Here is a 15,065-nt window from a genome sequence, read left to right as displayed (position 1 = left end):
CCGAAAATCCACACACATTTTCGATATTGGCATCTTTTTGAGGACCTCTCTGAAACTTTGAGAGAAGCATGTAAACAGACTCTGGAGGCCATTACAGTGAAAATAAAGTGAGGACCGGCCTAAATGTCCTCACTTTGCAAAATGGTCCTCACTCCAAAGGTTAAAAACCCTTGCTTGTCCTCACAAAGATAGCTGTACAAACACACACACACACACACACACACACACACACACACACACACACACACACACACACACACACACACACACAAGGTGAGAAACATGCCTCTGGCCTGCACTTTCTCTGTATATCAGCTTTCATGTTGTATTCCTAATCCTTAATTCTGGACATTGACGGTTTCCTGGTCATGTTTTGAGGCAGGAAGGTTCGTTTGGCAGGTAGAGTCAGTTTATGTGTCTGGCCCTCATGCAGGTTTACACCCAATAGAAACTTTTAATTGTTTTCATTGACTGGGCTACTGTTGATCTCCAAGCTGAGCTTCTCCAGCTCATTTTTCTTTATTGCCAGTGCGGTGCATCAGTGTGGTATGTGCATGTATGTGAGACTTGAGGCAGCTGTGGAGGATGTTCAGCGTGGGATGGGGTGAACAAGAATCTTAGGCTTGGGTGGTGTTTCAGTATTAACAAATGTCTCTGGAAATAATGTCATGATGTTATGAATGATCATGTCTTTAGAGCGATTAATCAGACAGAAAAATTATCTGCAACTATTTTGACAATCTGTTAATAGTTGGAGTCATTTCACAAGCAAAAATACCAAATGTTTTCTGGTCAGTGAGAATTTGCTGGTTTTCTCGGTTTCATGTTATTGTAAACTGAATATCTCTGGTTTTGGAACTGTTGGTCAGACAAAACAAGACATTTAAAGATGTCACCTTTAGGATTTGTGATATTGTGATGGGTATTTTTCACAATTATCGGATATTTTAAAGACCAAACAACTGATTTATCTGGAAAAAACTCATTAGATTAATCGATAATGAAAATGGTCGTTAGTTGCAGCCCTACATATCTTATTATCATTTTATATTTTTTAATTTTCAACCGTGCTCCAGTCTTTTCACATGAGCAGCCTTTTAGTGTTTTAGTGTTGTTGTTTTTTTCCAAAGAACATCTTGTTCACATACCTGGTTGCTTGAAGCACTCCCTCTGCATCCTTTTATTGGAAATGGTTTTTGCATCTTACTTTCTTTCTTTTGACCGGTGGTGTCGTGTGATCTGGTGCAATGTTCCTCTTGTTTCCCTCACAGTGATTCGAGCAAAGGTTGTGGGAGAGAGAGAGGTGGATTCTGGGAATGATATCTATGGGAACCCCATCAAGAGAATCCAGTATGATGTCAAACAAATCAAGGTGAGAATACACTGATCACATTTAAATCCTTAATTTGATATATTTTCCATCAGATGCCTCCTAGTATTTTAGTCAAAAGGGTTTGATGCTTAGACTTTGACTCCTTCATTCTGACTTTGGTCCCCCTCGCTATTTGTTCCAGATGTTCAAGGGGCCTAACGAGGACATTGAGGCTGTCTTCACTGCTCCTGTGTCCGCTGTCTGTGGCGTTACCCTGGATGCTACTGGCAAGAAGGAGTACTTGATCTCAGGTGTGTGTTACTGTGTTTTGTCTGTAATGAAAGCAAAGCACTGAGTTTCTGGAGTGATTGTCCCGTTGGTCATTTTACCCATTAACTAATTTAAAAAAAAAAAATCCGAAAAGCATGTAACAAGTCAGTGGTGTTCATGCTAACACTTAGAAGAATAGTTAGACATTTTGGGAAATACTCTTATTTGAGAAGATTATCTCATATCTGTGAGTTAAGTATGAAGCGAGAGCCAAAGAATGGTTAGCTTAACTTAAACTGGAAACAGGAGGAAACAGCTAGTCTGGCTTTCTCTCGTATTTCTAAAGCTCACCAAAAACATGTTGTCTTTTTTACAGATATGTAAAAACAACATGATGTTGTTTTAAGGGGGGTCTCTTCAAATTCTTACACTTCGGCAACAATATATAATGTGTTAATGAGCTTTAGAGGTGCTGGTAGGCAACCTGTCCACCTGTTTCCAAGCTAAGCTAAGCTAACCGGCCGCTGACTGTAACTCCATACTCAGTGTATACCACGAGTGGTATCAATCTTCTCATCTAACTCCCGGAAAGAATGCATATTTTGAAACATGAATAAGCAAATGTTTGTATTTTTATGTTTAAAGTTGGAACCTTTGTTCGATGTCATTTCACTCTCTACCCCCAAACTTCCTGTCTCTCTATTGTGTTGAAAAAGCCAAAAGGCCATTGCACAAAACTCGGTACAGTAATAAAGAATGAAAATAATCACTGCAGCTGTAATCTTAAATTTACAAAATGACACCTTTTAAAGCAGGTTTAAAGTTCTGTATTTTAAATTTGTAAAACGTACATAAAATAATACTACAAATGCTAGAATGATTACTTTCCCTTTAGCGGATGATGTGGACGTATGAGTAAGGAGAAGGGGATTGTAAAGAAAGACATCTTTGATTTCAGTTTTGGGTGGATAAACTAAGATTCAACATACAGTGCAAACAGAAAGTGAAGAATAGACAGACACATAGTAAAGCAATAGGAATTCACAGACAGATTATCAGATATTGACTTGAGTTGTAAACAACTGGGCAGACAAACATGAGATCAAATAAAGACTAACGGACCATTTTGTGTTCTGGAGGAATAACTGTTTATGTTATTATGGGTAATGATATGCTGCTGACTAAACCCTGTGGAGCCTGGAAGCGACCTTGTCTGTCGTGCTACAGCTTTAGCTCCTGAGACTTGTAAATGTACGTATCGTATATCTTGCTCTCCCTTCTCAAGGTGAATTGACCATGAAATGAAAATAAAATATTTCAGTCTACAAGATAACAGCCTGAAGGGAACCTTCTCTAGGTGGCTGAATTTATTTTGACTTAGTCACTGTCTATCTTTAACCCCTGAGGCTGCATTTTTACATCTGCATAGCCTTTCTTCCACTCCAGTGTGATCAGTTGCATGCGCCATTTTGTCATTTTTCTAGAACAGTAGCCTTAAAGCAGCTATAATCAATATTTGTATATCAACAATTAATCACATGAATAATTACCCGTGATAGGGGGTTACTCATAGTGATGGATTACTCTGTAATCCCCATCAGATCTACAGCTAAATAACAAATTTCAGCTCATTGTTTTGGTTTTCCATGCTGCAACTTTTCTGTTTTGGTTCACCCCCACTGCTCACATCTTGTGTTTTTTTGTCTACAGCAGGCAGCTGTTTACAGAGAAAAAGCCCTAAAACCCACTGTACACTACCTGTTAAGCACCAACCAGCAGACAGACACAGTTAGCGACTAGCTGGTGAAAATAGTTGTGCACTCAGCATCCAAACAGACAGATACAGTATTTACCTTACTTTTGGACAGAGCCGAGCTTTTTCTCCCTGTCTCCAGTCTTTATTATAAGCTAGGCTATCTGGCTGTTGGCTGTAGCCTATTCCTATGTTCGTATGCTAAATCTGGCTGGTGGTGTTGTTGAAAGCAGCAGATTGAGACATAGTACGGCGAGTAGAGGAGACACAGGATCATGATGTCATGCATGCTCTGGTTTCCACATCACTGACGGAGAGGCACCCACAAACACTTGCCCCTAATTACATAGAGTTGTAAGAGGAGGAACTGCTGAAGCCAGCGTCTCCTCTCTCTCAGACTCTTTTTCATTTCATTTCTTGCAAAGACAGTTAACTTTCTGCAGACCGGGGCATCTTTTGAAATGATTCATCTTTTGTCCAGTTCAAAGGGTTAATGGTTGGAAGCGTTGCAGTAAAACATGAGTCATCCCGTCTGCGAGGACATACTGTTCAAACTTCAACATGTTGATAGTTGCTCTGCAGACAGATAGTGGGGAAGTGAAGAGGACACAGCCTCAGCAGATCTGTAAAATCAACTTGAAATATCTTCTTGTTTTGACTGGTGCCACTTGTGCGTGAAACCTGAGGACAGGTGGTCTGTGTTGATGCTTGCGAGCACCAGTCTAAAAAATAACAAGATTTAATCAGATTTACCTGTGAATATGTGGTGTGACACTCACAGAAAGCATTTATACAAGCATCAGGAGCTGGGTGTTGGTGTTTTCCTGCATGTATGATCTTGTTTTGTCTGAATTTTCTGTCATTGTAAAAGCTTTTATCACTCTCTCGTTCTTTTACAGGCAAGGCCGAAGCCGGTGGGCGCATGCATGTAACCCTGTGTGATTACATCATGCTCTGGGACTCCTTGAGCAACACCCAGAAGAAGGGTCTTACCCAGCGCTACCAGATGGGCTGTGAATGCAAGGTAAGGCAGTGAAGGAGGACTGTCTGTGTTTGTGTGGTTTATCTTGGACTACAAAACCAGACATAACAGACCAAACGAGACAAGACATGAGCCAATATAGTAATGGGAGATTGTTTTGCGTGTCTCGGCAGATTGTGCGCTGTCCCTCTTTGCCCTGCGAGATCTCCGCTCCTGAGGAATGTTTGTGGACGGACCTGATGATTGAGAAGCAGGTGCACGGACGCCAGGCCAACCACTACGCATGCATCAAGAGGTCGGATGGCTCCTGCTCCTGGTACCGCGGCGTCACATCGCCCAAGAAGGAGTTCCTGGACGGCGAGGAGCCTTAGTCACGTGGCACACCTGAATGCCCACTGCACAGCCTGGCGAAAACAAATGTAAACGATTCCTTTGAAATTTAACAATATCAGGCAAAGCGATTTTTGATAAGAAGGCTAATGTGACATAAATTACGTGATGGTCTGAAAACAATCTTTATCCTATTTTTGTTGTCAGCAAGTATTTCGGTCAGAGACAGCAACATGAGGTCGCTTTCAGCCTCAGCCTTGCTCAACATTAACTGACTCTGAAGAGGCTCAGAGGTTGTTTTCAGACACAGCTTCTGTAAAAAACAAATCAAATAGCATCATGAGACATAGACTGGTCAAGTGATGATGCAACTTCCTCCTGAGGCTGGCGTCAGGAGGATATAAATTCTCGGTGAGACAGAGCACTTCCTGCCCCACAAAGCTCTTTAGCAGCTCTGCTCTCCACCAATCAATCCCCGATCTACGGACGATCATTCGTTACCCACCGTGTTTCTACTTTTATTACCTCGTTCTCCATTTTATTCCAAAGCCAAATTCCAAGTTGCCTTTTTTAAATGACTGTCTCCCTCTCGCCAAAATACTATTACTTACCGCATCTCTCATCTCTGCTGAGAGCCGTTTGGCCACTGGTGATGTTGGACGCCCACGACAATGCTTAACTGTTTCCTTTAAAAAGAAACATGAGTCATCTTGTATGGCTGATCTTTTCTGGGGGGATTTTTTTGTTGGTGAAAATCATTTCCTGTAGTTATTTTAATTGAAGCCTGTGGCCGTCACAGGCCTCACTGGACCAGTCTATGCTGAGTGAAGATGAGCACTCAAAATTTAAACCTGCTCATGAGGTAAACCAACACCTCCTCACTGCCCCACAGTCCAATCAGAAATAACCAAATTTCTCACTCTTCCTCTTCACCCTCTCCCTTGTTATCCCCACTATGTAGCTGTACAGTACCTATGCATATACTTTTGTTGTTACTTGATAATTATTATTTACTGCGTTAGAACTAGATTTGCACTTTCTGAGGATGAGTTCAAGTAAAGACAAGAGCCTGAGCACTCTGATGTGACAGTAATTATTGTTCGCTCAGACCGACAGATCCACTTCAGGTGCAGATTTCGCGGATTTTGAGTGCTTTTGGTGATCCATATATTTACAAACGCAAGCTTATTCTTGCTATCTTTGTCATAACAGATAAAATAGTACTTGCAATGAAAGAAAAACAAATAAGTGGCGTGTGAGAGGTTCGAATATAAGGGATCTTTTTGCAGATTTTATGTGTGAAAGAGAAACAAAAAGAGCTTGTGGGATGTTATTTCAGTGTCTTTGTATTATCTATTGATTGTAAATGCCAACAGCAGTTTCATGATTTGCCAATATATTCTCGCAGACGGTTCATAATGAGTAATACGGTCTTTACGTGCTTAATGTTAGCTTTGATTTGTCTTTCCTGCTCCTTCCAGTTATTAATGAAAGCTTTATCGCTGTCATAGAAAGCAAGTTACTCAATCGAAGTTTACAGTGCTGTTTTATACACCTCAAGCTACATTAACTAAAAAATACAGTATATATATGATGGAGTATTAGAGGCATAATTTAAAATTAAAAAGTAAACTCTTTCCATTTTCCATTACTTTGTATTTTTTCAGTGTTATTATACCTGTCATGATTTTTGTGTGTTTTTGCTGTCTTTGTCTACAATGTCTTTAGCTGTAGTGCCGAGGTGAGAAGGTCCTCTTGCGCTGGAGTAACGTGAGAGTGAGAGAGCTTAATCCTTTTGGAGAGGTGTAGAGAAACGAGAAATGTGTACCATGTGTGAATAGAAGACTGTGCATGTGTTTGATGCTTTGTGTAAGTCCGGGCAAAGGACAAAATATTCAGTATTATCAAATAAAAACCACATGTTTGAAAGAATAAACGCTGCCTGTGTGAGTCATTTGACTGGCTATTGTCTCAGCCAAAAGTCAACAAGTATATTTTCACTTACCACATGAAATGTGAAATGTTGTGTTTTGTGAAACGTTAGAGGCATCACGCAATGAAAGTCTTTTTTTTTTATTTTTATTAAAACATCTTTAGAAGTGAGAGAATACAGGAAACAGAGTCTATGACCCAGAGCTCCTCTGGTACTGTAGGTTGTTCCAGAGTGTAGGGCCAGCTAAGACCCTGTCTCCTTTGGTTTTCAGCTTTGACTTTGGAATGGCTAGCAAATCCCTCCCTATTTCATGAAGGAACTTAATGGAGGTTGCTATTTTAGACTGGGCACTGGATCTTCTTGGGATATAGACCTGTGTGTCATCAGCATAACAGTGACACTGGACATTATATTTGCGTGTATATGTCACCAACAGGGAGCATATAGATGGAGAATAAAATGGGACCCAGAACTGAACCCTGAGGGCGCCATAGGGCATGTTTGTGTGGAATGAAACTGAGCTGGCCATAGTCACAGAGAAACATCTATTACAGTAAATCTTCAATTATTAGCGAAGTCCCAATTAGCCGCCAACCCCGTATACTGGCCTGGTGTGCATCTACTGCCTGGTCTGTAAGTTTTTTGGATGTATTAAACCTCTTAAACCCCGACGGTTAACCTGCTTTAGCTAGATCTAAACTGCTTAGATCATGGATGCAAAAATGTTTAAACTTTTGTCAGTATGAACATGCTACACATAGTTAGATCGGATAGTTTCTCCACAATTGTTGTGATGTAATTGTTCAGTTCATTTAAGTGAAACAATGAGCCCCAAAGTCTAATTCATTCAGATTTACTGGTATGGTGAACAAGGGTCCATTGATCAAAACAATCGAAACAGCTTTTTATAAAAATTCATTCTAGTGTTTAATACTGTCATGTGAAGTCCATTTCTCACTGTCTGCTCATTTCTGCCACTTCTCTCTACGTCCTGCATGTCCTGCACCATGTTGGTGGGTATGCTTGTTTTCGTTACCTTGCTCCATAAAAAAATTAAAGTGCATAAGCCAACTGTTGGAGGTAGATCAAATGAATGATATGTAACTGATATTATATACAATGTAAAAAAATTAGAAATTGATTTGGTTCTGGTTCTGACTGGGACAACTGAGTCCAATGTTGTCACACAAAGGTCATGAAAGGAGTTCACTGGAAGGTCAGTGTCAGAGACGAGAGGCAGCTCAGAAGACAAGAAAAAATGCATTTGAAAATGTACTAGCTGAACTAAATTTGCAAGAGCGAATGTAACTTCAGGTGGCGAAGAACAATACAAATTAAACACAATACTGCGCTTATTAAATATGCAGACAGAAGTTCCATGCTGTTGGTTTTTAGGCCACATGATAGAACAAGATCAAGAATGAGGCTCTCACCATGTGTAGGCCCTGTGTGGTGGGAAAAAAAATGACTTTATGAAATGATACACATGAATATTAAAACCACCAATTAAACAGACCCGGTCATAATTAGATAGAAGCAGAAACCATTCCTGAACAAAGTATTTAGAAGAAGGAAAAATCCCTATTCAAGGCACTGTATACCTCTGCTTTTAACCATAAAATATCAATATGATTAGATGTAATAATATAATTGCACTACACCGGCGCTGCTCTCTACCAGCTGTTATTTTATGGTAGAAAAGTTACATACTGTTGCCTGAAACATGGGAGCAAGCTAGCCAATAAAGCTAGGCAGAAACCGACACAAGAGCACTTACAGATGTCCAAGTGTGCTAATAAGTTAGTACTTACGAGTCCAACAGCAAGAAGGCCAGCTTGGCAGTGGCGCTCCAACGGTGCAGCAGGTGCAATGTTGCAGGGGGGCCCAGCGGATTACAAGGGCCCACAAGGGACGGCAACAAGTGCCGTGTGGATCATGATCAGGTGTAGCGTGTTTCGGTTGTGGTTGTGTGATAGTTGCAAACAGCAGGCTGTGGTGGTTTGAGTCCAGGAAAAACTTTAGAGATTAGATTTGCGTTTATAGATGTCCGTGGGGCTGATCAAAGGTTGCGGGTTTACAATTGCATAGTGTGTCTGTATGCCTGTGTATACATGAATGCGAAAATTATAAAATTATTATTTAATGATTGTTTGCACCGAGGACAATAATAATTACATTACACTGCTAGCTAGCTCTTATAGCTAGCTTGCTGAAGCGTCTTGTTGGTGTGTAATGTGGTGCCGTAAAGCATTACAGTGTTCTTGGGATAGATTTCGTGCCTATACAGGCCCAGAGTGGTAATGACAGAGACGCCATTATCCCTATTACAAGTCAGTGTACCATCAAAACACACCGATCAGCCATAACTTTATGACCACCTGGCTAATATTGTGTACACCCCCCGTTTGCTGCCAAAACAGCCCTGATCCGTTGAGACATGGACTCCACTAGACCTCTGAACGTGTACTGTGGTATCTGGTACCAAGATGTTGGCAGCAGATCTTTTAAATCCTGTAAACTGCGTGGGGCCTCCATGGATCGTACTCATTTGTCCAGCACATCCCATAGATGCTTAACTGGATTGAGATAATTTGGAATTTGGAGGCCAAGTCAACAACTCGTTGTTGCGTTCCTCAAACCATTCCTGAACTATTTTTGTTTTGTGGGAGGGTACATTATCCTGCTGAAAGAGGCCACTGCTATCAGGGAATACTGTTCCCAACAAAGGCTGCACATGGTCTGCAACAATGCTTTGGTAGGTGGTACGTGTCACAGTAACATCCACATGAATAGCAGGAGCCAAGGTTTCCCAGCAGAACATTGTCCGAAGCATCGCACTCCCTTCATCCCATAGTGCATCCTAGTGCCACATGTTCAGACCAGGCCACCTTCTTCGAGTGCTCCGTAGTCCAGTTCTGAGGCTCACATGCCCATTGTAGGCATTTCTGGCAGTGGACAGGGGTCAGCTTGACCACCCTGACTGGTCTGCAGCTATGCAACACACTGCAAGGAACTGTGTGTTCTGACACCTTTCTATCAAAACCAGCATAATCTTTTTCATTTAACCTCCAGTAGCTCATCTGTTGGATCGGACCACACGGGCCAGCCTTCGCTTCCCACATGCATCAGTGAGCCTTGGCTGCCCCTGACCCTGTCGCTGGTTCACCACTTTTCCTTCCTTGGACCACTGATAGGTACAGACCGTTTTGGAGATGCTCTGACCCGGTCGTCTAGCCATCAAAATTTGGCCCTTGTCAAAGTCTCTCAAATCCTTACGTTTGCCCATTTTTCCTGCTTCTAACTCATCACCTTTGAGGACAAAATGTTCACATATTGCCTTACATAGGCTATCTCACCCACTGACAGGTGCTATGGTAACGTGATAATGACTTTCACTTCACCTGTCAGTGGTCATAATGTTATGGCTCATTGGTATGTAGTAAATTTGAAATGATGTTGCTTTGAGAGGGACGTAAATGTAGTTACCTACATTTACTTTTCTGTATTTCTTTGGTCTGCAGTAATTAATCCTGACAGAAGACACAATGCCAGAGTATGAAGGAATATCATTAACAAAGGAAGACAATCCATGCCCCTGGGAAAAGACAGGATTTCCATAGGTGCTGGGTAACACCCCACTGGAGCTATTAAAATAGTAAGAGACAGAATGAGGAGGGTGAGGTGTTGAGGTTACCATTGGAGGTGATGAGAGTGTGCAGGATATGGAGGCCTGAGATAAAATAAGAGAGGAAGAAGGGGGTTTCGGAGTGGGTGTGTGCTGTGTAAGTAAAACGCTAGACCGCAGGGAGGCCTGAAGGGAGGGGATGGGATTTATTTTAGGTTGGATACTTTCAAAATCTAGCTTTCTCATGCTAGTTTCTCCAACATTGCCTTCCCGAACTTTAAAATTATCAATAAAATCCAGGTTGTCATGTTTTGTGAAATGTCTTATGTGAAATATGTTTTGTGAAATATCATTGTGTTTTGTGAAATGGCTTATGTGAAATGTGTTTTGTGAAATGGCTTATGTGAAATGTGTTTTGTGAAATGTTGTTCTGTTTAGTTTAAATGTTATCGTGTTATCGTGTACCCCACGATCATCTTAATGAGAAACATTACTTCCAAATATTTGTAATGTTGGTATTTTAAGCAGTCAAACTTGGCCTTCATTTGTTGTTAAATTCCCACCGAGACTGTCAGTTTGTGAGGGACGTACTTGAAAGCGGTGTGGAGAGGTTGTGATGGGAGAAGGCCAGACAAATACTCTTACATAGATGTGGTAATTGACTCAACTAGGAAAATATTTAAGAAATGTTCAGGCAGAATCCAGACGGTTCTGTCATCTCTGTTCTTTCTCACCTCAATAATGTTAAACAGAATTTATATAATAATCACTTCTTCCTACACTCAGGGACACTCAGAGGGCAGGTGAATATTTCTAACTGAGGTTGTAAATTCATGTGTGGGTGACTGTCCTGACAGTTGCTTTTGACTTGTGTTTGAAACCAGTTGGGTAACCTTTGAGTACGTGAGGGATGTGAAATGTTGCTACAACTTCCGCTTTGCAATCTTGGCTACCTAAGACGGCAACAAAATAGAAGAGACAGAAATAATACTGAAGTTCTAATCCAAACAAGCGCAAACAAATGTGAACAAAATTATTGAATTATAAATGAAAGAAGACTAAACCCACCCACACCCTCCCATTTATACATGTTTAATTTTCACTCATTGTTATTTTTCTAATGAATAAAATGATGAGCTGAAGTGAGTGTGCTGTTGCATTTTTGGGTGGAAACACACTTTCAGGATGCAGTGCCACAATAGGTTAGGCTTCAGATTTAGCCTTTTTCACACCTTAAATCAAGATAACATGTATAAAAAAAATAAATGCATGTACATGAATATTTAAAGAAACATAATTGATGGTTTAAAGACAATTACAATAACAGTTTCAATAACACCATACTCAATAATGGACATAAGTCCTATACTTAAGTATATTTTTAATGTACTTTTCTTGAATATATACATTTTTATCTTCTTAATTTTACGTTAAAAATTTATAAAATTATATATTGTTGAGGGATAAACTACCAAATAGAAATGCATTTAAAGAGTGGTATTTAAAATTGGATCCACCTTGACCTGCGACAATATTAATAGAAATGTTAATTATAAGAAAATAATTAGATAATATAATTTTTACTTACAATTTAAGTTACTTTTTGTTGCTAATACAAGTGTACTTTTACTTAGGTAACATTTTGAATGCAGGACTTTCACAAGAATTTCTACTGTTTGACATTTAATCTTCTTTTACTTAACTACAAGATCTGAATACTTCTTTCACCACGGATGGACAGTTAGCTTGAAGGCAGTGACAGTGAAGGAGGATGATCTATATTTTACATTAATACATTATCAGAAACCCTCGAACTTGACATATTCCCTTTAAAAAGACAGAATTCACATATTCATTCAAGTATTATCACTTGTTTTCGCACATAAACCCAGATGCAACAGATTTTACCTGATAAAATACAATCATATCAATTATGTCCATCAAAATTAAATCAATTTGATCCAGTAAAGCTACACCTTCAGAGACCTGGTGTAAATAATTCATGTATTTCCACATAACCTCTGTCCTTTGTAGTTGTGATGCCACCCAGTGGCCACCAGAGAACACAGCAGCTTCTTCAAGCTCCACTAAGTCACAGTCACTTCAACAAATGCCATCCTTTACTCAGGAAGGTAAGGCAATTGCATGCACACTGGGGGTGGCCAACTGCGTCAACCATATGGGACATAATGTGCAATATTATGGACATAATCACTGAACAGTTTGAATTAACCATATACACTTACCTTCGCTTGAGATTTGATATTGTACAATCATAGCTACATGTCACTTCTCATACATACCATTTACTACATATTCTGGCATTGTAAATATCTTAAATTTGCTCCTTAATATTACTTGATATTATATATTTGCACTTTTTCCTACTTTTTACTGCAACTGATGCAGAACCGTTTCCCTCAGGATAAATAAAGTTCCGTCTTATCTCATATACAACAGAATAAAATGAATAAAACACACCTGCCTGCCCAAAGACATTGAAAAACTCCACATCACATAAACTAAAGACAACAAATTACTCATAGGCTAGTAACTAGTCATAATCCTGAGACTAAAAGCACAAAAGGAAAAAAAACACAATGTTGTAAAAGTATTTTACTGATATAAACAGTATGTGGATCATTCATATCATCATATTAACACCCACATATCTTCTTGCAAAATGCCGCTTATGTGAGTCGTGACAGAAGCCTCTGCCAGAGAAGGAAACACCCAAAATTATATCAGCTTGTGAGTCTGACAGTTTTGAGTTCAAGGTTGAGCCATTACACACACATCACCTAAAGCATTTGAACAATAAGGGTCAATAGTTTAAATGTGAAGACACACAAATTGGATTATTTTGTTTTTTGGTCTGCAGTAAATTATTCAACAACACACCAGTTTTCCTCATAATCAGATCTGGATTGTTTTTTTAAGATCTTCTGTATAATGGGTTGCCATGGAACTGAATTATTCCCAAAATAAGTCTTTCTCTGCGTCATAAGGGCCCATCTTCCTTCTTTTACAAGGTCCTTTCCCTCCAATCTCTTTTTATCTTATGAAAGATGAAATATGACTGAACTGGTGCAGAAAACACTTGTTTCAAAGACATATTAAGTGATTATTACTTTGCCTCATTTGTTAAATTGTAATTTCTTTAGACACTTTCAGGTTGGGTCACTGCTGCTTTAAATGCTGTATATCTTTTTAAAACCACCTGATACCTGTGAATGTTTGAAATGTTCCTCCCCTTAAAATAGCCTGTAGAGCTCACATATCAAAAGCAACATTATCTATAATATATCCTGGTTATCATAAATCATAAATAAATTCCTTATTGATTCAGACTTGAAACATATTTTGAAGGAAGCTTTTCAAGATTTTAGAGCCTGTAATTGAACCCAGTATCCTCTTAAGAAGATGTACTTGAATGCAGCCAAACATAAAGCTCTGTCCTTTCCCTTTCAGAATTCAGATTATGTTTTTTTTTATGTTTTAGAGTTTCCAGAGTGGTTTTGACCTTGTCTTTTAACAAGTTCCTCTCACCAGACTACAATGCAGGCAGCTTCCTCCCTGTTATCTAATCAAACAATGACTAAAACTGACATTGGCATCTGATGTTTTGAGTTAAAACACTGTCGGATGGATTGTTGAATTTTGGTACAGATATTCATGGCCCCCTCAGGATGAATTGTAACACATTTGTTGATCCCTTAACCTTTCAGCTAGCTCTGTCATCAGGTCAAAAATTACCTAATGCCTGCAGAGACATCCCATCACCCTTGTCTGTACTATGTGGTTACTGCTAATCAGCAAATGTTAGCATGCTAAGATGTAAATTAAGATGGTGAACATACCGGTAGTAAACATTAAAGCTACTGAACATCAGTATGTTAGCATCTTTATTGTGAGCCTGTTAGCATACTGACAGTAGCATTTAGCTGGCTTAAAACACTGCTGTGTGAGTAGCCTACGGCCTCTAGCAGATAGCATCGCTGTAGATGTAACCTCTTTGTTTTTGTCCTTTATTTTGTGCCCCTTTTGAAATATCATATTTTTTTGGTTTGTGATTATGAGTTAATATTTACACCCTATATTCACACATTCAGGTTAAAGACGTAAACATATATTTCTGTAAAAGAAAATTAGCCAAATTGGTGACTTTAGTTTTGGTGTGTACTTTTGGGTTTTTCTAAACATGGCTGGTTAATTATCTTTGACAGAAACCATTACCTCTGTGACCTGAATGTATGCCAATGTGGCCAGGTGAGTTGTTGATTAGTTTTGCGAAGACATTAGCATTAATATTAAACTAACTTTTATTATAACCATAGACTGTAGATAAAAAGATTATAACACAAATGGTAACATTCATGTTTAATATTGTACATGGTCGCTTACATATAAATTAAATAGTTAGCTAAATCAATAATAAATATTTGTTCTAAAGAAATACCACTTTAAGGTTCAGTGTGTAAGTTTTCGTGGCATTTAGTGGTGAGGTTAGGTAAATGACTCACTGCATTCACTTGCTCCTCAGACGAAATAAGTACTTTATAATAAATGTATTAATTCTAATGGCAATTGTAAATTCAGCCGTAAAAAAAACTTTGTACTTTTTCTTCATGAGGTTGACAATTATTTCAATTAAATCCAACAACAAAACGGCCGTGAAAATTGTCAACATATGGTCCTCTTTTAATATCTGTATATAATATAAACTACTCCTGGCAAAGTTTTAATTGTATCTTCTTATATATTTGTATAGTTTTCTGTACTTCTACTGCTACTACTGCTGCTGCATGTTTTTCATACGTATTCAATGTAGTGACGAAACATGCTCTGTAGAGCAGATCG

The 15,065-nt window shown here is 39.1% G+C and overlaps 1 protein-coding gene across 1 annotated transcript in view; it reads left to right on the top strand.

Annotated features, from left to right (window-relative positions):
• Positions 1-6,583, top strand: part of timp2a (TIMP metallopeptidase inhibitor 2a) — a gene marked incomplete at its 5' end in the record, with an annotated part of 13,392 nt that extends 6,809 nt beyond the window's left edge. The window contains 4 exon segments of the mRNA XM_046069279.1: positions 1,272-1,372; positions 1,515-1,623; positions 4,235-4,359; positions 4,491-6,583. Of these exon segments, the coding sequence (XP_045925235.1) occupies positions 1,272-1,372; positions 1,515-1,623; positions 4,235-4,359; positions 4,491-4,688 (533 nt within the window). The 3' untranslated portion in view covers positions 4,689-6,583.
• Positions 6,584-15,065: the final 8,482 nt, after the last annotated feature.

This window comes from Micropterus dolomieu, linkage group LG14 (assembly GCF_021292245.1).
Source record: "Micropterus dolomieu isolate WLL.071019.BEF.003 ecotype Adirondacks linkage group LG14, ASM2129224v1, whole genome shotgun sequence".
In the NCBI taxonomy this organism is placed as follows: Eukaryota; Metazoa; Chordata; class Actinopteri; order Centrarchiformes; family Centrarchidae; genus Micropterus; species Micropterus dolomieu.
Note: the sequence above shows the minus strand (reverse complement) of the source record. Positions and strands in the feature narration are given on the sequence as shown.